Below are 22,545 nucleotides of genomic sequence, written 5' to 3'. Positions count from 1 at the left end.
TTGTGGTTTTTGTTATTGTGTGTGTGTGCTTTGGGGTTTTTTTTCTTCCAGTAGAAATAAATTTAATAACTACAGGGGCATAGGACCTGAGTTGGCCATCATTTTTATGTGGTTCACCTTAGGCGTTCTCCATGTAATTAGCTCCTCAAAGGAAACCAAATGGTTTTTAATTGAAAATGTGCCAAGTTTTATTAGAATAACAGGATAATTAACACTTTAAGTATTGCAAACTCTGTGAATAGGAAAGAAAGAAGAAGGAAAAAAATTTTACAGTATTTTCTCTGCCCACATTGTCATTGTGAGTGTACTGTTGCTTCTACTTGCTCACAATTAATTCAGTGCCTTTAAGCCTTGAACTGTATGAAGATAGCTTATCTTTCTTTGAAAGATAACAGGAATTTCCTTGAAATTTTGGAAGTTGTATTCTTTTGCTATGGAATACTTTTAAATAGCTGTTCAACTTATTTGTATTTTCTTTTCTCCAAATCTCCAGATCTGTGATTTCTCCAGTGATTATTCTAGTAACTTTTAAAATTTTGATTGAAAGAAAATTCTTTCCAAGGTTTTCTTAACATATTCATAATTGTTATAAATTATAAAAATACATAAATGATAAAATATATTAAATAATATATTAATACTCTTCTATTAATTTTATTAAAATTAAGGTTAATTTATCTTGGATTTTATTTTATTTTATTTTATTTTTCTATTTCAAAGTTTTGCCTGGTATTTTGAACAGGGAGTAACACTTAGAGATGGGGAAACAATTATTTGACAAAACTGCTAAATGGCTGAACTGCTTTAATTGATTATGCAGATTTATATCTTTCATTCAACATGTATAACATCTTTCAGCTGCAAATTTGATGGTATCTGTAAATATTAATGAATCAACTTCAAACATAATTTTGAAGTTGGCAAATATTAACAAGGGAAATTGGGGCCTGGTGAGACCGACTTGTAAAATTTACTCATTAAATCAATACAGAGCCTAAAATATTCTTTGATTTAATTCTTTGGTTCCTAGATCACATTGTATCTAATCGAGATGTAATGAAAGATGGTAGTTAAAAATATTCTGATTGAGTGATTGATCTTCATGGATAATCCGTGATTAGCTAAATAACAAGTAAAAAATGTGGTATTTTAAAAGGTTCTTTCTCACTGTTTTGATAAAGAGTGAATCAAAAAGAAGTTGTTCTTACTGAATGTGAAATTAAAGGCACTTTCTTTTTTTCTTTCAAACAGTTACTAATTTCACTGACTGCTGGAATAGTGGAATTACTTGGTAACCTCCAACCTCCATGATGAAGTTATGTTTATTTCCTGCTGTCAGGGAGAGGGTAAGCCGTTCTTTATGTGTGTTATCAAGTTAGGATTTTTTTAAAATGTATTGCTGTTTATGTGACCAATAAAATACATTGTACATTTAAATGTTATGCCTTTTAAAATAATATTTTTTACACACCAAAATCTGTAAAACCTCTTTTATTTCATGGAATCAAATCCTAGTTGGCTTTGGAAAGTTTCTTTGGGGATCTTCTAGTCCAACACCAGTGATCAAAGTAGGGTTTATTGGAGTGCACTGCTTGGGTCTTTGCTGAGCCTCCAGGGATGGGGACTTCACTGACACTTTTTGCTGCACTTTCACCTGCGTGACCATGTGATGTACTAAATACAAGGAATTTAATCCAATGTAACATGTTGTGAAAAATAAGCTATTGTGGGAACTTCTAGTAATTTTTTTTTTTAATCATGAAAACCTATTAACTAGAAATTGTCTTGCAGTTTTATTTTTCTAGATATTTTGAATCAATCTTTTCTACTTTATGATTTATCAAAATTTTTGCATCGAACATTCATATTTATTATAACCACTTTTATTTTGAGGAATCATTTCCATTAACATCTGATGTTAATGTAAACTTAACTTCCTAAGTATGTGGTTTTGTGGAATTTTTTTGTTTGTTTTGGCTTAATTTTTTTTTTTTCCTTAATGGTGGATATTTAGACTGGAGGATAAAAATCCAGAAATTACCTGGAGAATTTGTACCATTTTGAACATCAAGGAGATAACATAAAGGAATATAGTAAAATAGAAAGTAATATTAGAAATTCTTTTGGGTTAAAAGAGCTAAGACCTTGTTCAGTACTTCAAAGATTATTATTCTTGATAACAGCTCAGGTATTTGTGGTGGTTAGGGATCACTGATGGAGGAGGAGGAGGAGGAGGAGGCTTACAGGAAATAATTGCATACATTCCTTAATTACTTTCCTACATGATTCTGATTGAACTTAGACTTGTGAGGGAAATTGCACTTAGTCTCTCAGCTTCAGTTTTTCTGCTACACACCACGTTAAGAACTGGAAAAGAGCAGTAGCCACCTTGGTTTGGTGATTTCTGTCATGTCTTCACTGATCGTTGGTCATTTTTGGGAATTTACTGATGCTACTTTGGTTGCAAATGCAGCAACTCTTGGGCTGTTGATCATCTCTCTGTTTGTATTCTATGTGTGCTCATCCTTTTGATTTGTTTTGGTTGCATCCGCAAATAGTGACTTCCTAAAACAAGAATAAACTTGACACAAGATTAATAATTGGTCATTCTGAATATTTGCCTATTTATTCCTCTACCTTCCATTCTGAAGATGTTTGCATTTCAAATTTCTGCAAAGTTGTTTTCAGGTATAAAATGCTATGCAGTTAAATTGAAAATAGTTTCCATGCTGCTCATCTGAGCATTTTACATCAAATACACACTATAAGCTCTGAAAATAATACCAGAATATTTCCCTGCATTCCTCTGCTTTGAATGTTTTTGTCTGTATTATAATATGTATTCTGCTAAAGCTGCTAAATGAATCTTCAGATGACTCTTCTCAAGTTGATAATCTTGCTTTTAGACTTGAGGTTTTAATTCCTCAAGTCCTAGCAATTTACCTTCTTCATAATCTCTGTAAGTATGAAAAATCATCGAGCTTCTACGTTCAGTGACAGAACCTCTTCAGCAAAATTTCAGGAAGGATAAATCACGTTGTGTCTTTCTCTAAAGCTTTTTGTGATTAGTTAAGATTTTGTTTTCTCACCAAATGAGTGGGCCTGTAGCTTTTGCACAGGTAAGGATGTCCCTCAGTACCATCTTTTCCTTCTCAAATGTTTAATTTGAGGTAATCTGTAGATTGTATCAGATGCAGAGATTGTATTCATTCATGCACAATTATAAGGGACTATATGAAGAAAATATCGAATTGCTCAGAGCAATCTGTGCAGACATAAAATTAGACTTTTACAGAAAGAAACAGTAGTAAAGAGGGAGTTGTGGATGTACAAATAAATAGTGAGCAAGTCTAATGATTGTCAATTTATGGCCTCTGATACAGGCGAATAGAAGTCAAGAAAAAAGAAGTAAATTTCTCCAATAATTAAGTATATATATGGAATACTACAAATTTTATGTCCTTGTTCCAGAAAAAATAGAAAATGGAGAGTTTTTATGGGGAGAAAAAATATAACAGTGAGCTTGACTAGGAAACAAAATGAATTTGGATACTTGTAGAATGCAAACATTAATACATGCTCTGTGAATGGGTTTCTGTTCTCTAGTTGAAGAAAACAATAGATATAATTTGTATGTTAATAAAGGTAATTAAAAAGTTATAGATGAATGAAATACTTCCAAATTGTTTCCAGTCACGATTCTAAAATGTTTGCAACTAAATGGGAAAAGGTCTCTTGGGATTGATATATATGAATGCTGGAATTAGAAATAATTACCAGTCCTGGCTTGATCACAATAGTGTGCAAAGCATGGGGGCAAATTTCAAAGAAATTACAGTTAACAAAGTAGAGGTAGATAAAAATGGGAAATTAGATGAATGCTATATAGGTTTGTTATGAAAGATTTTTTGATCTGTTTTTTCTGGGTTTACTTGCTAACTGTTTCAATGCAGTCAATTTCCCAGTGAAACACAGTTGGTCAGATAATATCTATGTATCCCTTTCAGCATTTCTTGGCACATAGAAAGTTCTCTATTGACTGAGAGAGATTGTGGGTGAAAAATAGAATCATTTGTTGGGAAAGGAAGTAGCTGAAGGGATGAAGTGACAGAGACTTGTGCTGCTAGGAAGAGTATCAGTCTGGAGGAGAGATCCTATTACTGCAGTGGATTACATGTGTTACTCATCTTGGACTTTTGCAGTAGTGACAATGTCACAAAAATATAATAGCTCATAATGAAATATAGGTCACAAAATAGAGGAGGATTCTGAAAAATGTACAAGAATTTTTTACTTGGGATACTGGAATGGTAGAATGGGATAAAGTGTAATAACATACAGTTAAAAGGATGAAAAAATAGAAATTTCTGTATATAAGACAGAAGCTTATAAATTTGAAGAGAGTTAGACGTAAAAAGGTTTGAATGTATTACGTCCTTGTAAAATGATTGCTGACTGCCAGAGCAATGCAGCCATGAAAAGAGAAATCCTGTTTTGGGATACATCACAGTAGGCAGGTCCAAGAGAGAAAAACAAGTATTTGGTTCATGCGAGACACCAGCACTGCCTTGTGTTACATGCAGAATTCTGATTGAATTACTGTGTAAGTCTTCATAAAGAATGCATTGCATACACCGTGAATAATATTTGTAAGGTTTGCTTATTTTTATCAAACACTACAGAAGGATTTACTTGTTACTTTTGTCCTTTGATCCTTAGTTTTATTTTAATATCCTAAAAGGATTATTTCCGTAGGCTCCAATCCTTTGTCAGAGGCTGTGCAATCACATTATTCTTAAATAGGAACTGAAATCAGAAAGTTGGTTTTAATTTTCATTTTTATGAGAGCACAACAGGCTAACATTACTTAGAGTAGAATGCTTTCCTAAGAAGGTAATTTTTGTTAGTGTAATCTTAAAAATACAAAATCTTAAAAATACTAATTTAAGTTTACTTTTAAGGGAAACTGAGAATGTCGTGAGAGTTCAATCTAAGTTGTATGTTGGGTGTAACATGCTTTTTGAGTGTTTCACATTTAGTGGTAAGTCACTGTGATAGCTCTTAGAGTGGAATGAATTTCATGTTTCGTACATTGTACAATTTTAGGTGATGTACATGGCTTAAATACAGTGCTTTGTATGTTAGCTATAGTGATGTGTGTGCTTTACTTCATGAGTTGTTTTCTGCTTTTCAGCTTACATAAAGTATACTTTTTTTTGAGTGAATCTAGTCCAGTAGGTGGTTCAGCCAAAAGTAGACTTGCTTAGTTTGCTTTGAATTTAATCTAAAATAACTTTAAACATTGTCAAGAAAAATCATAATGCTATTCTGGGGCCGTAATTCAGTAGGAAGCAAAAATACACAAGGAGAAAATACACACAGCATCACTGAATTTACTATTTGAAAGTATGTTTGAAATAGTACATTAAAAAGAACCTTATTTAAGTCATAAGAAACCTTCCATTTGAAATTATATAGTATTGGGCTACTCAATTTTCTAATTCTTAAGTACCTTTTAAAGCTTTAAAATAACTTGAAGGCTTTATGGGAGCAAGATGAAGAAAGGCACTATGGTGTGGAGTTATTTTTTTTGTTGTTGTTTGTTTTTGGTTTGTTTGGGTTTTTTTATTACTAATTTTTGCTGTAGCAAAATAACTTTGACATGATGCACATTATTTCTCATTAAGATATTGGTACTATGCTTCAGTCTCTTTTTCTAGTTATCAATTTAATCAAGTTTCTTTAATGTTTCATTTAGTCATTTTCACTTAGTCATTCAGTGCATTCCATTGCATTGAAGCAATGTTGTTTTTTAACCAAATTTTTCCTGTTAATTTAGCAGCAAAACATTTTCACATTCTTACAATCGACTGTGGCTTACATGTGTAGTATGCACAATTTGATTTCCCAATTAAGGCTTGAAGCAGACACTTATTTTTAGGTAAATGTTCTGTCTCCTCTACATGGAGTCTAAATAAGTTTGTGACACTAACCACATTTTCTGTGCTATGCACTTACAATAAATAAATTTTAACTTGAGTTCCTTTCTCACAGTGTTATTTTTCATTCAACTGATGCATTGAACATTATGTATTCCCAATGATTTATGGTAGCCACTGCTTACCAGACCTATTTTGTTTCATTAGATAATGCTGCACATTTTGTAGTGACTTTTTATAATAGACCTATAAGATTAAATTAAACCTGAAGAATAGCTTACTGTACATAATACTTTCAACTTAGCATTTGCTTTTAATGTTAGTTCATTCTTATTCTACAAAACTTTTTCCTGATATTGGTTTGATGTCTTTAGTAGATGAAGTAACAAATCAATTTGTAAGGAATGATAGAGGACTCCTACACTTAAAAACAAAAAGCATTCATTTTAATCAACATCAATGTGCTGTTTATTTCTCATTATATTGAGAAAATTTTATAGATGCCTGTAGCCATTTCATCTTCTCTCTTAGAGAACAAGGAGACCTTTTAAATTTGTATATTGAAGATTTTGCATTGTTAATATCATACCAAATTGCTTTATTTCATGGCAGCTAAAAATTGTGTCTTTACAAGCATACATTCAGGAATGACTGAAGGTTATCAATTTCTCTGTGGCATCTGCTGTCCCACCACACTGATGCTGTGGCATTAAAGCTGGCTTTGATTTACTGTACTGATGTCAGCTGCTTCTTGGACTGAGCTTTGCCTTTCCATCCATCCCTAGCACCTGTGACTGGGATTTCTGTGGCTGGTAGCTGGGCTCTTATATGTGGAAGATGATTTACCTGAGGGATCAGGTTGAAAAACCCTCTTAAATGTGTGTAGTGATGAAATTTGTAAAGAAAATTAGCATGAAAGATTGCTTTAGAGCTGCTGGGGAGAATAGAGGAATAAATATATTCTTTTATACTCCATATACCCAGGGTTAGCCTTTTGAAAGAGGTAAGAGAGTTATTTTAGAGAGTAACATTGCAAGAATGCAGTCAACCATTCTCAGGATCCCCTGGAAAGGAAACAAGAACTAATCTAAAGTTAAAGGGAAAAAAATTAGCTAATTGCCAATATACTATGTTTTGATGTGCTTATGCCCTGGAAAATGCAAGGGTATGAGTAAATCTAATCAAATGTAAGACAAGAAATCATGGTAAATCTCAGGAGATAACTAACTACTAAATTAAAATTCATGGCTTTCTCTGGTAAAATAAAAGTCATGTAATATTCTTAGATAAAGGACCTTCACTATATAATTATAACATAAATTTATAATAGCATTAACGACTGCTATTAAGATATTTTTCTCTCTCCTGCTTAATAAAATATATTCATTGGTACTGCTCTGCCCCACCTTTTAGGTCAGGTGGACTTTTATTTAGGTACTCAGTGTCAGATGGTGTTAATAACCGTGTCATGATCCATGACAGGTTTGAATTGCTGCATTTGTGGGCTGCTGCTGTGGTTTTTTTTCTAACTCAAGGCTCATACTTTCAGTCTTGAACTTGGTTTACAATATGAAATCTCATAAACAGCTGTAGAAAGTTAAACAAGTATAAATATTGACATTACATCTTGACTTTCTTTCAGGCAGATAGCTGTGGCATATGTCTGCATGTGGAGATCTTTCAGAAACCTGAGACAAGCCATAAAAGTCGAACAATTTTAAAAATGTGATAATTTTTCCTTTAATTTGATTTATCTAAAGATCTTGTGTGAACTTTGAAATAATGAATCACAGAATGATAGAATGGTTTGGTTGGAAGGAACCTTCAAGATCATCTAGTTCCAAATTCTGTGCCATGAGCAGGGATGCCACTCACTCGATCAGGTGGCTCAAAGTCCCATCCAGCCTGGCTTCAAACTCTTCCAGGGATGGAGCAGCAAGGGATGCTGGATGTCTCATCCCTGGAATGTCAAATACCTTGACAAAATGTCAAATACATTGGCATTTTGCATTCCCAGAACAGTGTGAAATAAAACAATTAATGTGAAAGCCACATGACAGTACGAAGTTGATAGTTAAGTGTTGTTGGAACTTATGTATAATTAGACACGCCACATTTGAGATACAGGCTTTTAAATGTTTTTTTCAGAATGTTCCTCCTATTTGTTCAGCTAGTTTGGCATCTGTATTTTATATATAACTCTACTGTGACCTAACTTATGAAAAGAATAATGACATCTTCAGAGATTGATAGAAATTGATAGAAATCTGAAAGTTTAGAATTAAAAATTGATAGAATTTAGAAATCTAAAACCTGTGAGAACTTTGTTGCGTTTAGCCCAATGTTGAACTGACATTTTATAGAATTACCAATCCCAGCTAAAGCCCATTCCTAATGGGCCTCAAACATCATCTCTACACACTGCAGAACTGATTTTTTCCCTCATTAAACATCTTGATGACCTCCAGTTCATTGCTATCAGATTTTTCACCTTCTGTTTCATCTTGTTTTCCAAACCCTTATGAATATGTCAAGCTGTATGAAGGCTGCATGGGTACAGAGAGGTTCTTGCTCACTCTTTGCACTTAAAGTGATTCTCTGGTCTTACTGTACATTTTTTATCTTCTAATGGGGTGGGGACTCACATGATGATCTTTCTTCTTCCATCCAGCTTAGGTTTTTTGGAACATTTTGGGGACCTTGTTGAATAGCATTTGAAAATCCACATTGACTAAATCAATTATGCAACAATTAGGACTGGTTCTGTCCTACCTACGTGTTGTTTGTTTTACATCTTCAAAAGAACTTTTATAAATTTATGTGGCACAATTTGTCTTTCTAAAAGTAATGTTAGTACAATTTTACTTTGATTACTTTCATCCTTATGTCTGCAGATTTATTTCATCTTATTATTTCTGCCAGTTTGGCTGACACGAATATATTTTTTTCCTGGCCTGTAATTGCAGGGTTCCCTGCTGTCACCCTTAGAAATAATTCAGTTTACTTTTTAAATTTTCCATTGCTTTGCTACAAAGTTGTTATAACTAAGAGGTTGCATAATTAAATTAATAATTAATTATCTGTTGATAATTAAACTATTGCATTCCTTAACTTCTTTAGAACTGTTGGAAGAATACAGTCTGTTCCTGATGACTTGTTATATCAATTTTGTGGATTATTGATTGTCTGATCTACTAACACTGGTGTTTGAGACAGACCAACGTCACCTCTGATAAAGAAGATACATGATTTGTGAGTCTGCTTAAGCTCATGTTTTATGAAGAACAGATTGGAAAATGAAGTTAATATTTTCCATGCAAAGTACTCTATAAACAAATGTGTCCCATCATACTAGTCATAAGTGGATTTTTTTTTTTTTTTTGCCTCTTTTAAACATACAAACTACCCCTCTTCTCAAGGTAACTAGAGAAATTTTTCAGCATTTTGAGTGCTGTTGAAAACACTAAGCATTTTCAAGGTTAGAGTTATTGTATCTGGAAGTGTATGCTCCAGGCACATTTCCATAACTGGGCGAGTTTGGAAGTTACTGCAATTTGGGAAGATTTTGCTCTAGACTTTAAATTAGCTGGAACAGAATAAATTAACTAAATAAAATTAAAAAGAAGTTAGGGTGAAAGAAGGATCAAAAAGAAAAGAATAATTTGAGGGAAGGTAGATATGGATGGTATCTCAGAGGAAATACAGTGGATTTAGACATTTGAGAATTCAGAAAATGGGTTACTTTGAAAATTGAGTCAGAATGGCATATATGTGCCCTTTAAAAAAGGTAGAAATGTTACATTGCTGAGAAAGAGGAAGAGAGGGGAGAAGCACTTAAAGAAGACTCTGGATGTGCTGTCAGTTAAAATTTGATCTAGATAGATGAGGAAATTTTTCCCTAATCAAATGATATTTTGCCAAGTAGAATATGAGCTGAGATGATTTTGCTTTTTTTAAAATGACATGGTGGTTTTATTTGTGAGAGAAGGTATTATTACCCTTGGAGCATTTTCTGCTTTTTTTTTTTTAATTAGTTTTAATAATAACCTGTCAAAATAGGTTTGATAGTTTTCAAACAGCAGAGAAGTGTTTCTAAAGTCATGCCTGATTTTTAAATACTTGCAAATTGCAGAATAGACTAAATGTTAAAATGGCTATAACTCATTTATTAGAGTGGCAGTCATGATAAAAATGGAGAAGAAAGTTAATAAAAGATTTATAATTAAATAAAAGTTATTTGTTGATAGTAAAGGAAAATGTCAAGTTTATCACAGAGTGACTTTTAAACTATTTTAAACTATTTTAATGTCATGAAATGGTAAATATTTCTCTTATAAAAAGCAGCATTTCCTCTGGCCATTTCAAAGCCAAGATTAATTGCATATTCTTTGTAATTCATTTGTGAATTCAGCATAATGTTCTGTGGAAAGTTAAAAGCTTTTTTCTTTGTCTCTGTGACAGAAAGTGGTAACATTGACTATTGTCATTCTTTAATGCTAATGACAATGCATTTAGCTCAATAGCAGTCCACTATATTTTTGCATATCAGAATTATAATTTCAGATTTATTTTTATTTTTCCAACAGAATATAAATGAAGAATGATGCAATATTCTTTGTATGTACAGCCTTATAAGAATCTTATTTAAGGAGTTGCAGTAAGACAAACACTGAAAAGAACTTTTCCCTGGTACGATGTGTTGAAGCAGAGGAACTGGAGTTGCCCACCTTTGTACAAGCTAAGAAAATGTTTGCTATTTTGTGAGTGGAAGCAGCTCTGGAGTGAATTGAACTTCTGAAAATGCGGCCATGGACTGGTTCCTGGCGTTGGATTATGCTCATCCTCTTTGCTTGGGGAACTTTACTCTTTTATATTGGCGGGCACCTGGTACGAGACAGCGAGCACCCAGATCACTCCAGTCGGGAATTATCCAAGATCCTTGCTAAACTTGAACGGTTAAAGCAGCAGAATGAGGACTTAAGGCGCATGGCAGAATCTCTCAGGTAGGATCTCAAAGTAATTAAAACTGTTCAGAAAATGTTTGAAATATGAAATATCAGAATTTAAATTGTAAGGGCTCTTTGTGGGAGTTTTTGCAAAATTATATTTCTCATTTAAAAGTGTATATAAGTGTTTCAATCTGTGGTGTAAATAGCTGAAAATATATTGCAAAACTTTTAAATCAATAATGTGCATTTAGCTCTGGTCTGATGTAATCATTACTTAGGAGTCATTTAATGGTGTGGAAGTGTTACTTCACAATAACAGAGTTCTGTAGGTGGTTCACCTCTCAATGCCAACTTCAAACAAGTGCAGTTATTATGACATTCATACAAATTAGAACATCTAGTTCTTTATACTTCTGCATGCAGTAATTGGAAGAGCTCGTTTTAAAATTGCTGTAAACATTTGTACAGCTTGTTGAGGATAAATGCTGACTTGCTGAAGATGATCTGCTGCATTATACAAATTCTTTTATCTTAAGTTTTCTTCCTTGCCTTGCTGCTAAACTCGTAGAAATACTTGTAAAACAGTAGGGTCATTTCTTTTTTTACAATTACACAGTCACTGAAATATAACCCATTCAAATTACACAGTGACTAGAAGAGAGTAAATGATTTTACTGGTGGCAGGGTACTGTTTGCCTATCAAGAAGGAGGTAGTAGAGATGCTAGGAGATGCTAAGTGTAAGGAGAGGCTAACTATATTTTAGGCAGTGATAATTTTTCTAAATACCTTTCTATATTTCACTAACCTTATCTATATTCAGACAAATATTACATTTTTAATGGGCAAGTTTTTAAATAATACCTTATACTGTTGATAATTTCCTACTATTAAAAAAAAAGAAAAACTGTATTTCAACATTCCTTCTCTATGATTCCATTAATGGTGTCAGGATGCTGGAATTAGATGCAAAACTGTGTTGACTGGACTCCGTTCAGCTCTTTTGTAAATATGTTATTTAACAATATTTCTGAGACCTTTCCTCGGAGTGTTTGTATATCATAACCACAGGAGAATCTGAAATTTTAGCATGAGAAAGCCCAAATGACTTTAAATACCAGTTGAACAGCCACACATGTCCAGGTTCAGTAATCAGTTCTTTCCAGGAGTGAGCCAGCTTGAAGACTGGAAGATCATCAGGTATAGTTTTTTGTGGAAGTAATCTGAGATTGGTGAAATACTGGACTTTGAGGGAAATGATGCATGAAATATAGGGCCTTTTCATTATTTTTACTATGCCAAATCCATGGTACTGTTTACATAGAAATGTCACAAATAGTATTTAGAAGTATCCTGGTCAACCTGTGTTATTAAAGTATTGAATCATAATGTGGTACAGGATTTCAGTATCTCATTTCTTTGTTTGCCAGATAAAATAAAGCTGTGTTGAAAATAGCTGCTGGCTTTAAAACTGTCCCATTTATAGTTTTGTAGCAGTGTGTCTGTTTAAAATGAGACATTAACCAGCAGCCCATGGATTGAGTATCTGTGTCCTGGAAGAGATCGCTGCTGCTGTGAGCATACGTTATGGAAACAGAAGAACTCTTAACTTCAGAAATCCCATTAGAGCGAAAAGATTACTTTTGCTCCAGTTTATATCTTAAAGTAAAGATATAATTTATTTTAGGCTTTACTGATCAAAGACAGAAAGACTGGAACAATTATTTGAATGTGATTTAATTGCTAAAATTTTTTGTTTTGTACTGAGAACTCTGATAGTGGCAGTTAAATCTGACTGGGTAAGACAACACTCTCTACATCAGTACAGCTCATAAAGGGCATGAGGTAAAAACTTGGTTTTGCTGCCCTTTCCCACTAAGAATTTATATCTAGAGAATGAAATAGTATATGTTTTGTGGTTAAAACATAGAATATATTATGGTGTGCAACAGGGCTAAGGTAATGCCTAAAAAAAAAATTAGGAATATTTCAAATAAGACCTTAAAGTTACTTGTGGAGGAGTTTATACAAAATGAGAGTGCCTACCTGTAAAATTGGAGCAATGAACAAACATCTAGTAACTCTACTAGTTAAAGTATTTTGGCACTATTAGATAAAACTTCTGCATGGTAAAAAGCTCCAAGTTAACAGAATTTACTTCAGTGAGCAAAGAAGTTTTGTGAATGTTAGAAAATTCATAATGAATAGTTGTGATATTACTAATGACTAGTTATGGCAGGCAGGAAGGGGCAAAAGGCAGGTATGGTTACAAGAATTAGTAGTTTAATAAAAATGTAAGTTTTTTAATTTCCATTTTGAAGTTAGAGAAAATTGGTATTTCGTCTTTAATTGTCAGTTAAAATGGTAAAATGCATTTCAGGGCATTTCCATTGCTTGGGCTTTCCCATTATAATGGGTTCCTGTGACTCCTCTGACTGCCTTATCACCTGATAAAAGTGTCTGTCTTTGGGGATGGTTGAGAAGAGGAGCTGGACTGTGCTTGTTTCCATCCATCTCTATATGAATGCCAACATACAATGAAAATAAGTGATCTTTCCACTCTGAGATTTGATTCCTCTTTTGCTGCCAATTCATGTAGCAGCTCCTCATCCCCAAAGACAACAACAAAGAAGGAAACCAAAAAGTTCCCTTGTGAAACATACCTTACGTGCATACAAAACCAACCATTCAAAACTTGACAAAGATCATATCTGTGAAAAGGCTTTATAAAATTTTGCTTAACCCTTTTTTGCTCTGTGATTCTTAAAGAACATCTGATTTTGTAATTTTCTCCTGCTTGCTTCATTTCACACAAGATGTACAAGGGGTAGAATTAGGGTTTTAAGGGCAAGGATAGGTACTTGTTTGGGTTATTCTGTTTTATTTCCCACCCACTGCAACCATTTGTATTTGAATGCTTGATTTTAAAAAATATGTCCTTAAGAATTTATGATTTTTAAAATATAAATTTTTAATTTATTATGCATATTGGTTAAGAGTAGTTCATATTTTTGCAAGGATTTTTGGTGAGCGTATTTTTTTTCTATTTTCTAAGATATACCTTTGCAAGAGTACAAGTTGGAACAGTCACATCTTTTTGAAAATGGCCTGAAATAAAAATATTCCTTTGGGAGCAGAGTACACTTTTGTGGTGCACTTCTGATTACTTGAAATTACATCAGGTACCACATACTACATAGTTTTTATGGTGTATTTAAAAGGCCTTTGGTGAGGAGTTACCATAGTTTTTCTTTTGCCAATATGATGCTTTGTAAAAACCTTCCTTGTGGGTTAGAAAGAGGCACAGATGTATATTAATGATGCAGAAGATAAATGGAATTAAAGGTGTTTTGTATTTCCTGAGTTTTAGAAATTATGTGCATGAATATTTTAGTATAGTGAGTTTGGAGTGTTACCACAGTATGTATGTGATTATAAACAATATTGTGTGAGCAGATCTGGGTTGATTTTCTTGATTTCATTAGTGCAAAATAGTAATAAATCTGAGTTTTTTATAGGTTGTTGTTTAACTATTCTATATCCAGTAGACCTAGAAGAGCCCTTTCAAGGACATTTATTACAGATGTAGTAGGTGTGATGGCAAAACTAGAAATCTTTACTATAATTTTTGTAGTTACTTAAAGGAAACTTGAGAGGAGGTAATAATCAAATCAAAGTATTGTATAGCGTTGTTTCCTAAAAGCAGTAGTTTTACCTAAAAGTTTAACTTACCACTAGGATTGTGATATGACTGCTAAACACTATCCCTGTTGTGTTTAGATGATAGAAGGCTTTTAGGAATAAGAGAGTTGAAAATTACAACTTTTGTAATGTCCCATTTTCTTGGATGGAAACTACGAAGCTGTTCCTTCAGCTGTGCCTTCATCCTTGTCCTCAGCTTGCTTTATTTTTGCAATACATGAATGCTCCATAGTATTCATGTACTTCTTTGTGTATTGCTGGGTGGTAGTCAATTCTTTATATTTTAGGGTATTTTGATGGAAGATAAACCTGGCAGTTTAGGAACCAGTAATTTCTGAGTTCTCCTCAGGGAAATAGAGAATCTTGTTAAATGGATTCACACTGTGTTCATGTTATGAATACATCACATTTGGACTATATTTGCTTCCTAGAGTCTTTTAAATATTGCATTTTGTGGAACCTGCAATTCTTTTAATAAGTATGATAACCTGTTTCTTACTCTGAATTAGGAGCGTGTTTTATAAAGCAGAGCAGAGGTGGAAAAGGGCAAAATGTCATCAAGCACATAAAACCAAACACCATTATCTCTGCACATTATTCTTATAGTTCTGAGTGTAGCTTCAGAAAGAAGAGATCAGATTTTAATTTTGAAAAAGTACTAAAGTTGCTTTAATGTTGCTGGTGCTGAGGCTGGTGGAGAATCCAAACTCAAGATCAATTAATCATAAACAACTCTATTAAAGTACTTCTATCAATTACTCTGGAAAGTTTTTTTTGTCTATTAAACCTGTAGAAAGCATTAAAGGGGCTTGGATTGAAGTATAGCTTAGGGTTGATAAAAATTTAAATACTAAAGTAGACTTTTCTACTACATTTATTTAAAATATCTCAGGTTTGAAGCTGAGGGTATTGCACAGGCTAATGTTGGAAGAATGAAGATAATTGAACTAAATGGTGGGCACCTCTGCTCTTTTTACTGTTCTCTGTGCAATTTTGAGTTAAGGGAAGGAAGATGTACAGTGGATATAAATCAGTGCTGATCAGGGCCGTGCTGATCTAAATTGATCGTGCTGATCTAAATTGATACGGGATGCTTGCTCTTTATTTGCAGATAACATTGACTCTTTTCTTTCATTTTTATTTACTGAGGAGGTTTTATCTAAGAAGGATGAAGTGACAGCCTGTGTTCTTTTTGTTTGTGTGTGCTAGTGTTCATTAATAATTGAACATGATTTTCTTCTTGGGGAAGAGGAAAAAATGAAAGAAGAAAAGGCAATTGTGATGTGGCTTTAGTTAGTTATAAACCTTCTAGCTCCATACAAAGAACCTGGATATAAATGGAAGAATGAGAAAGTACTTGAGTGTGAACTTGTGAAATCTTACATTTTTCCTTTTGCTGATAAATTAGTGTAACCTTTTAGATATCTTGGAAATAGGAAAAGGTTAGAATAGTTTTTATAATTTATGGGGTTTAAAAAACTATTTTTACAATTATTTTACACAGTATGGCAGTTCTTCTAGCTAAATTGAATGTCACTGTGATTAATTTTAAGGGGTTCTTTTTGCCTTCAGAGGTCCAGACTAGAGATCACTGCTTTGTCATTGCCCCTCTGTCACCTGAAGGTGATGAGAAAGTGGCTTCAACGATATGGATTATGTACACAGAATTATTTTTTTAAATCTAGATTACTAACAAGGGACAAAGAAGATTATCCCTACAACATAATCTTTTTGATGCTTAAAATTATACAGTAGTATCTTTATTTGATGAGTTGATTATGGAAAAGATAATTTATATTTGCTGTCAGATGGTAGGAAGCAGCATGCAAACATCACACCTCGTAACTATTGAGAATTGAAATAAACCCACTACTTGGTTTATTAGCTTGACTGACCATTTAAGTGGATTATAATGGTGTTTATTTTGTGTTCATAACTTAATTTACAGTTTTATCATAGTAATAAGTGAAAGATACTCTGTACTAGATGCTTACTGTTTTTTCTACTGCTTAGAATCATCTTAGTTTAGATGAACTTACTTTAAACTCACTTCTTGTATTTTAAGAAGTAAAATAGGTGTCAAGACTTTGGTAAAATTTTTTTTTTTGGTAAGAATTCCTGTTTTTCAATAGAGATTCTTATTCATACGTATGCATAATTACTAGGATATTCTGCACTAGAAGTTACCTACATACAGGATGCCATGAGACTAGACAAGGATTTTAAGTCAAACACTTTTCCCTCAGATGTTGTCATATCTCCAGCTCAGTTGAAGTACTAGTAGAGGGTAGTAACAGCCAAGCTGTGCTGGTTGCAGAGAAAAATATTTTCCTTAATTTTGAGGTGGGATGAAAGTGAGGAAGACAGAAATTCCAATTCTGATGAGGGAACAGGTGTAGAGACACAACTGAAAAAAGAACAAGCTATCTTAGTTTCATCCTGAGAAAATGTGATTTTTGGAAGGCCAAGAAACTAGCTTAGAGAATATCCCCCCATCCCAGCTCTTTTATCTAACAGTCTAAGTATAATAAATTTTTTTATTGCAGTGTGCCAAAGGAAGATGAATCTTAAATGGCAAAATGGTACTTTTCTTTTTAAGATCTAATTGTATCAAATGATCAACATTACTGTGCTTCTTTAATATCATCCACAACCATCTTTCTGTAGGAGTCTCTAATTGCTACTTTACAGACTTTCCTTATGCTAAGAGGATGTGTGCACTGTCTCAAGACTTCTTATGGTAATGATTTTCTACCCTTTCACCCTATTGTTCTTCACAGATTCTACCTTTAGGGTATGTAACTTGTACAAAATAAACTGTTTCATTTTTTTCTGGTAATTTTGTGGTTAGTTTTTCCTTCACAACTCAAATTGTGGTACCAAGTTGGCCGATCACAAACACATTTCCATCTGGTGGTTTTAAATTACTGTAAGAACGTAATTGTCTTTCAATATACTTTTTAAAGGACTGTTTGTATTGGCCTGGACATGGCAATACAGTGCTGTATCTCAGTAGGATATAATGCAGTACATTTGTTGTAGATACAAATTTACAAATGGATTGTTGAAACAGAGCATATTTAGGGAGTGCACATGTTTAAGATTCGGATATTTTACACAGTTCTGACATACTTGTTCCCTCAGTGCATGAAAAAGCAGATGTACGAGCAGTTAATGGTAATTTCTTTCTGTTTACAATAGTAGTTTTAGAACACAAATATTTTTTTCAGTAATTTGATTATCCCTAGTAGGATAGGGATATAGGATAGCTTTCAATAGGAAGCTTTAAGACTGCAGAATTTTTTACTAAATCTCTGTCAGGCTATGTAGTTGCTTCTTCTTCCAGCTCTCCTACCCCCTTTTGAAAAAAAGGTGCTTAAATACTATTCTTCATGTGATGCACCTTTCTGTTACTCACATAAGGTATTTGTTCTCTTCAGCTATTCCAGGAAAAATGAACTTTTTATCAGTTCCTGAAATTTTATTGGAATTTAGTTGTCCAGACCTGAGAGACATTAAAGTTAATAACATCTCAGTAGGATATTTAGAATGCTGTCATTTCTTTTTTTCAGGGAAGGTGCTCCCTCAAACCGCTGTTTTCTCCCTGCTGGAGGCATCTTTTGTCTGTCAAGGACACTTCTTGTGTACAGTGCTGTGAAGCTCTGTGTGTTTGTGTGGAGAGAATATCTGTTCTTTTTGTGCTCATATTCCTTTATGAAGGAAGAATCATCTTCATGTTCTGCAAAAATTCTGTATTCTTTGCAGTTCTAATGGCTTCTCATTGCAGCTCTGCTTGTTCTTTTTCTTTCTAGGGTCAGCTCTTACAAAAGCTTATAAAATGGGGAATGATTTTTAACCAATTTCTCTTGAAGTGAAAATGGTTTTTATTTTCCCTGCATTAAATTTGTAAGACAAAAAGAACTTAGAATCTAATTTTTAAACTTTAATAATTTTGTTTCATTAATATGTGGATTCAAGTTGAGATGATGAACAATCTCAACTATGAAACAGCTCACAGATTTCAGATATGTATTTCCATACTTCTCCTGTGCTCACATACCAGAAATTTAATAGATGGATGTTAGAATTGCTGCTGATTTTTTAGGTGATCTACAGTTTAGAAAACTAGAGTTTTCATAAAAAATCATGATAGTGGTACATTTAAGAAGGTTGGATCTTGTTCTCAGTCCAGACAGTACATTGAAATCATCCTGTGTGGATGTGTAGGAAGACTTAACTGGAGATGGAGTGCTGGAGCCCTGGTTCTCTAAGAACACATGGCCAGGGTTCAAGAGCAGAATGGCTTTGTGTGCCAGCCAGGTTAACAATTAAACTGCCACAGATGCTATTTTCACCAGCAGAGCCTTGGATTGTTCTTGTTGGTGAGTGGAATTCTTGTAAACAACAGTTTAGGATCAGGCTGAATCGTACCTTGCAGTGGTGTTGTGCACTGTTTTTCTTCTATGGAACTGTGCTTTTAAAATCTTATCCATGCAAATACGTTTAATTTCTTCTGGTTTTAAGGAAATCTGATGAAAGTTTATCCGTAAAACAGTATGAAATAAAAATGAGAGGAGAGCTGAATTGCTAAAGCAAATAATTTATCAAATAATAATATTTATAAATAATGCAATTTCTTTATTTTCTGTATCCTAGGATACCAGATGGTCCCGTTGATCAGGGACCAGCTGCAGGAAAGGTACATGCTTTAGAGGAGCAACTTCTAAAGGCCAAAGAACAGATAGAAAACTATAAGAAGCGGACCGGAGATGGTTGGTAGATAAGTTTTATTTCACTTCTAAATCAAGTTTTTGTGTTTTGGTATTTCATGTCACAGATGTATTGGCTTCTTAACAAGTAATTGAGCTACACGTACTGATACTTTTATGCCTTTTTTTATTTTTTTTTTAAGTAGAAGGCCTTGGAAAAGACCATGAAGTACTGAGAAGGAGGATTGAAAATGGGGCTAAGGAACTTTGGTTTTTCCTCCAGAGTGAACTGAAGAAGTTGAAAAATCTAGAAGGAAATGAACTGCAAACACGCATTGATGAATTTCTGTCTGATTTGGGTCATCAGGAAAGGTTGGTTCTGACCTTTAATTTAACTGTCATTTTGTTGTTCAAAGATGTGTGGCAATTATATTTTTCATTGCTGTCAATCATCAGGCCTCCTTATTGTAGGGAGTACCTTTTGTATTATATTAAAATATTCTGTATGAGTTTTGTTCATGCTGAAAAAAATAAATCCAGGAACTGTTAAAAAATCATTGACATCTGTCTTTAAACATAACTCTGTTCCCAACAGGAAACTGTAATGACAGTTTGTGACTCATCAGTAAACAGTTGTACAAAAATAGTTGAATTAACTAAATATACTACCTTAAATCAATGCCCTGAAAAAACCTGTGATTTCCATGTGTGAACATGGAATAAGGTAATAAGGCAAGAGCCTTTGAAAATAATAATATAGTAAAGGGAAAAAATCATAAGAATTTTCAATTCCTTAGAAATAATGAAAACGCTATTTAAAACATAAAGACAATATTAACTTGATTATTAATATGGGAAAATAGTATAGTCCATTAAATTTTGTAATTTATTATTCCACAATTCCAAAATCCATTTTGTCACAGATTGATCGAGTTGAAAGTGAGAAGGGACTATTCAATTATTGAGGGTTATTATTTATATAAAAGACATGATTAAATTTCATCCGATTAGTTCTCTGCCAAGTGCAGTTTTATATATTTGACTGAAATGAAAGTAGTGCTTGGCTGAAGCAGAATTTTCCAGAAGGCTTGAGATCTTCAGTTGAACAGTGAACTGACAGAGAAGCTGCCTCTTCCCTGGACAGTTTGTTTCAATATTTATCTCCTCTCAGAAATATTTCTTCTCCATAGAAGTTATTTCCATCTGGGCTTCTTGAACTTTAGATTATGGATTCTTTTGTGCCTTTTAGACTATCTCTGCTAAAGACTGGAGCAAGTAGTCTAATAGCAGACTTTCTGACATCTGTCATGGTAACAAGATCACTTGTGTGCACATTATTGCTCTGTTTATAAAGCCAGGATGAGGCAGTCACCACAGTGAAACCTTGAATAATATGTGTGTTTGATGCCAGAAGGTTTTTATGTTGCCACCTCCCAGGATGAGTCCTTTTCCTCAGTCCTTTCCATTCTACACCAATGATTATTAATTCATTAAGTCTTAATTTGCAAGTTTTTGCATTTCTGGACACCCTTACATTCACATCTCTCTATACTTCAGGATGAGGTGAAACCCATTTGAAAGGTGCATAAACTCCTTCGCATTGAGTTATAAAACTGCCCTGTAGACCTCTGGAAGTTGGGAGATGTATCTCACGGTGGTACTGAAAGAAGTTGGTATATGGTGCAAGCAATCACAACTGCTCTTTTCTTTTCCTCTGAGGATTTTTTTTTTGAGTACAAGTATTCTTTCAGTTGTCACGGTGGTTATTAAATATAGAATAATCTGAAGTCTCTTTAGTCTTAGTAATATATCTGTGTAGACCTGAAAGAATATCTGTGTAGTCCTCAAAGAAGACCAAAGTCATTTAAGCTGAAATCAAACAGCCATAAACTAGTTTTTATTAAACTGAATCTAGACAATCTGATTACACTATAGAAATTCAAAGGAATTGCATTAGAAAAAAATGGATACAAAAATGTTTCTACAGTATTCAGCCTGCATTCCTGGTGCATTTGCTATGTTGCCTTCAAGCAGTAGAATTATCTTGTGTTGCACTTGAATGCACTTCTTGGTTGCCTCTAGTCCTGAGGAAGTTTTTTCCTGCACCTTTGAGGTCAAGCTGTCTCCTTCTTTCCCTTTAATCTTTCAGTCTTGTTTTGTGAATTGCAGGAAAATTCCCAGTTCTTTGTGTGCACATCCTTTGGCAAGTGATGCACTGCTGTCTCTGGGGTGTTCTTTTCCCTTACAATGCACAGGAGCTCCCCAGGGAAGGAGCGGTCTCATCTTCCCTGCACACTGTCCATCTGGTCGCTTCTCTGAAAGGAACATAGCATAAGTTTGGAATGAGCAAATCAGATGTTCTTGTTCACTCTGTAGAAGTACAGGTTTTTTTTTTTTATTGTTTTGTTTTGTTTGTTTGTGTGGGCTTTTGTTTTGTTTTTTTACTTATTACTGTTTGTTTGGTTTTTTTAAGTACATGTACGCTTTTGGAATTTTTTAAAAGGGATTAAACCTGTTGCCAAATGCTCTCTTGTGTGCAGAGCTGTCTTAAAAATTTATATTTTAGATAAATGGAACACTGCAAGTGCAGCTGGTATTACCTTTATATATATATATACACACACATATAAATATACATAAAGATATCTCAGAAATTCCAACATGTATTATAATCTAATGCTTGGATTAGAAAGATTAGTGTTAATTATAAGTACGTAAAGGAGTTTTTCATGCTGTCCTTATGTGAGAAAACAAAGAGGTGGGTATGAAATGATGAGAGCTATGTAAGGAAGGAGGCTAATACTTATTTTGTTTTGTTTGTGAGGAAAGCCTGCTGTGTCATGGATTAAGACTTGCTTTCTCAGAGATGATAAACTTCAGTTTCTGTAGCTCTGGACAAGTAGTATTAGAGTTCTTTGTTAATCTTGGTGATGTTAAGCAAATTGTTCTCTTCGTACATGATAGTGCTCCTTGTTGGATGCCTTAATCACTGTTGGCTATGTCCTAGGAGCTGTGTGGATTTTCTCTAGGAGAGTGCTGGCCTTGCATATGGTTTTGTTAAATATTGCAGTACTGATTCTGTTTGAGAAACACGATTGCCCATCGTAAGAGTTTCCTTGAGAATGACATAATTGTATTCTTGTAGTTGCTATAGGGAAGAGGGCTGTTGAGAGTAAATTTGTCTAAACATTGGAAAGACTATTTGATATTGAGTTATTAAAAAAGAGCAACTTAATCCTCTAGTTGTC

The 22,545-nt window shown here is 33.7% G+C and overlaps 1 protein-coding gene across 6 annotated transcripts in view; it reads left to right on the top strand.

The window, feature by feature from the left end:
• The window catches only part of FUT8 (fucosyltransferase 8), an 83,839-nt gene that overhangs the window by 19,607 nt on the left and 41,687 nt on the right, over positions 1–22,545 (top strand). For 2 of the 6 annotated variants that reach the window (XM_015630022.3, XM_015630021.2), the window contains exons 2-6: positions 1,252–1,346; positions 9,060–9,191; positions 10,526–10,942; positions 19,245–19,360; positions 19,501–19,669. In XM_015630022.3, the coding sequence (XP_015485508.1) occupies positions 10,740–10,942; positions 19,245–19,360; positions 19,501–19,669 (488 nt within the window). In that variant the 5' untranslated portion in view covers positions 1,252–1,346; positions 9,060–9,191; positions 10,526–10,739. Of the gene's footprint in view, positions 1–1,251; positions 1,347–9,059; positions 9,192–10,525; positions 10,943–19,003; positions 19,143–19,244; positions 19,361–19,500; positions 19,670–22,545 lie in introns of those variants that run through there. The other 4 variants (XM_033514978.1, XM_015630024.2, XM_015630025.2 and 1 more) reach the window with 3 other exon arrangements.

Source organism: Parus major, chromosome 5, assembly GCF_001522545.3.
Source record: "Parus major isolate Abel chromosome 5, Parus_major1.1, whole genome shotgun sequence".
NCBI classification, from domain to species: Eukaryota; Metazoa; Chordata; class Aves; order Passeriformes; family Paridae; genus Parus; species Parus major.
Note: the sequence above shows the minus strand (reverse complement) of the source record. Positions and strands in the feature narration are given on the sequence as shown.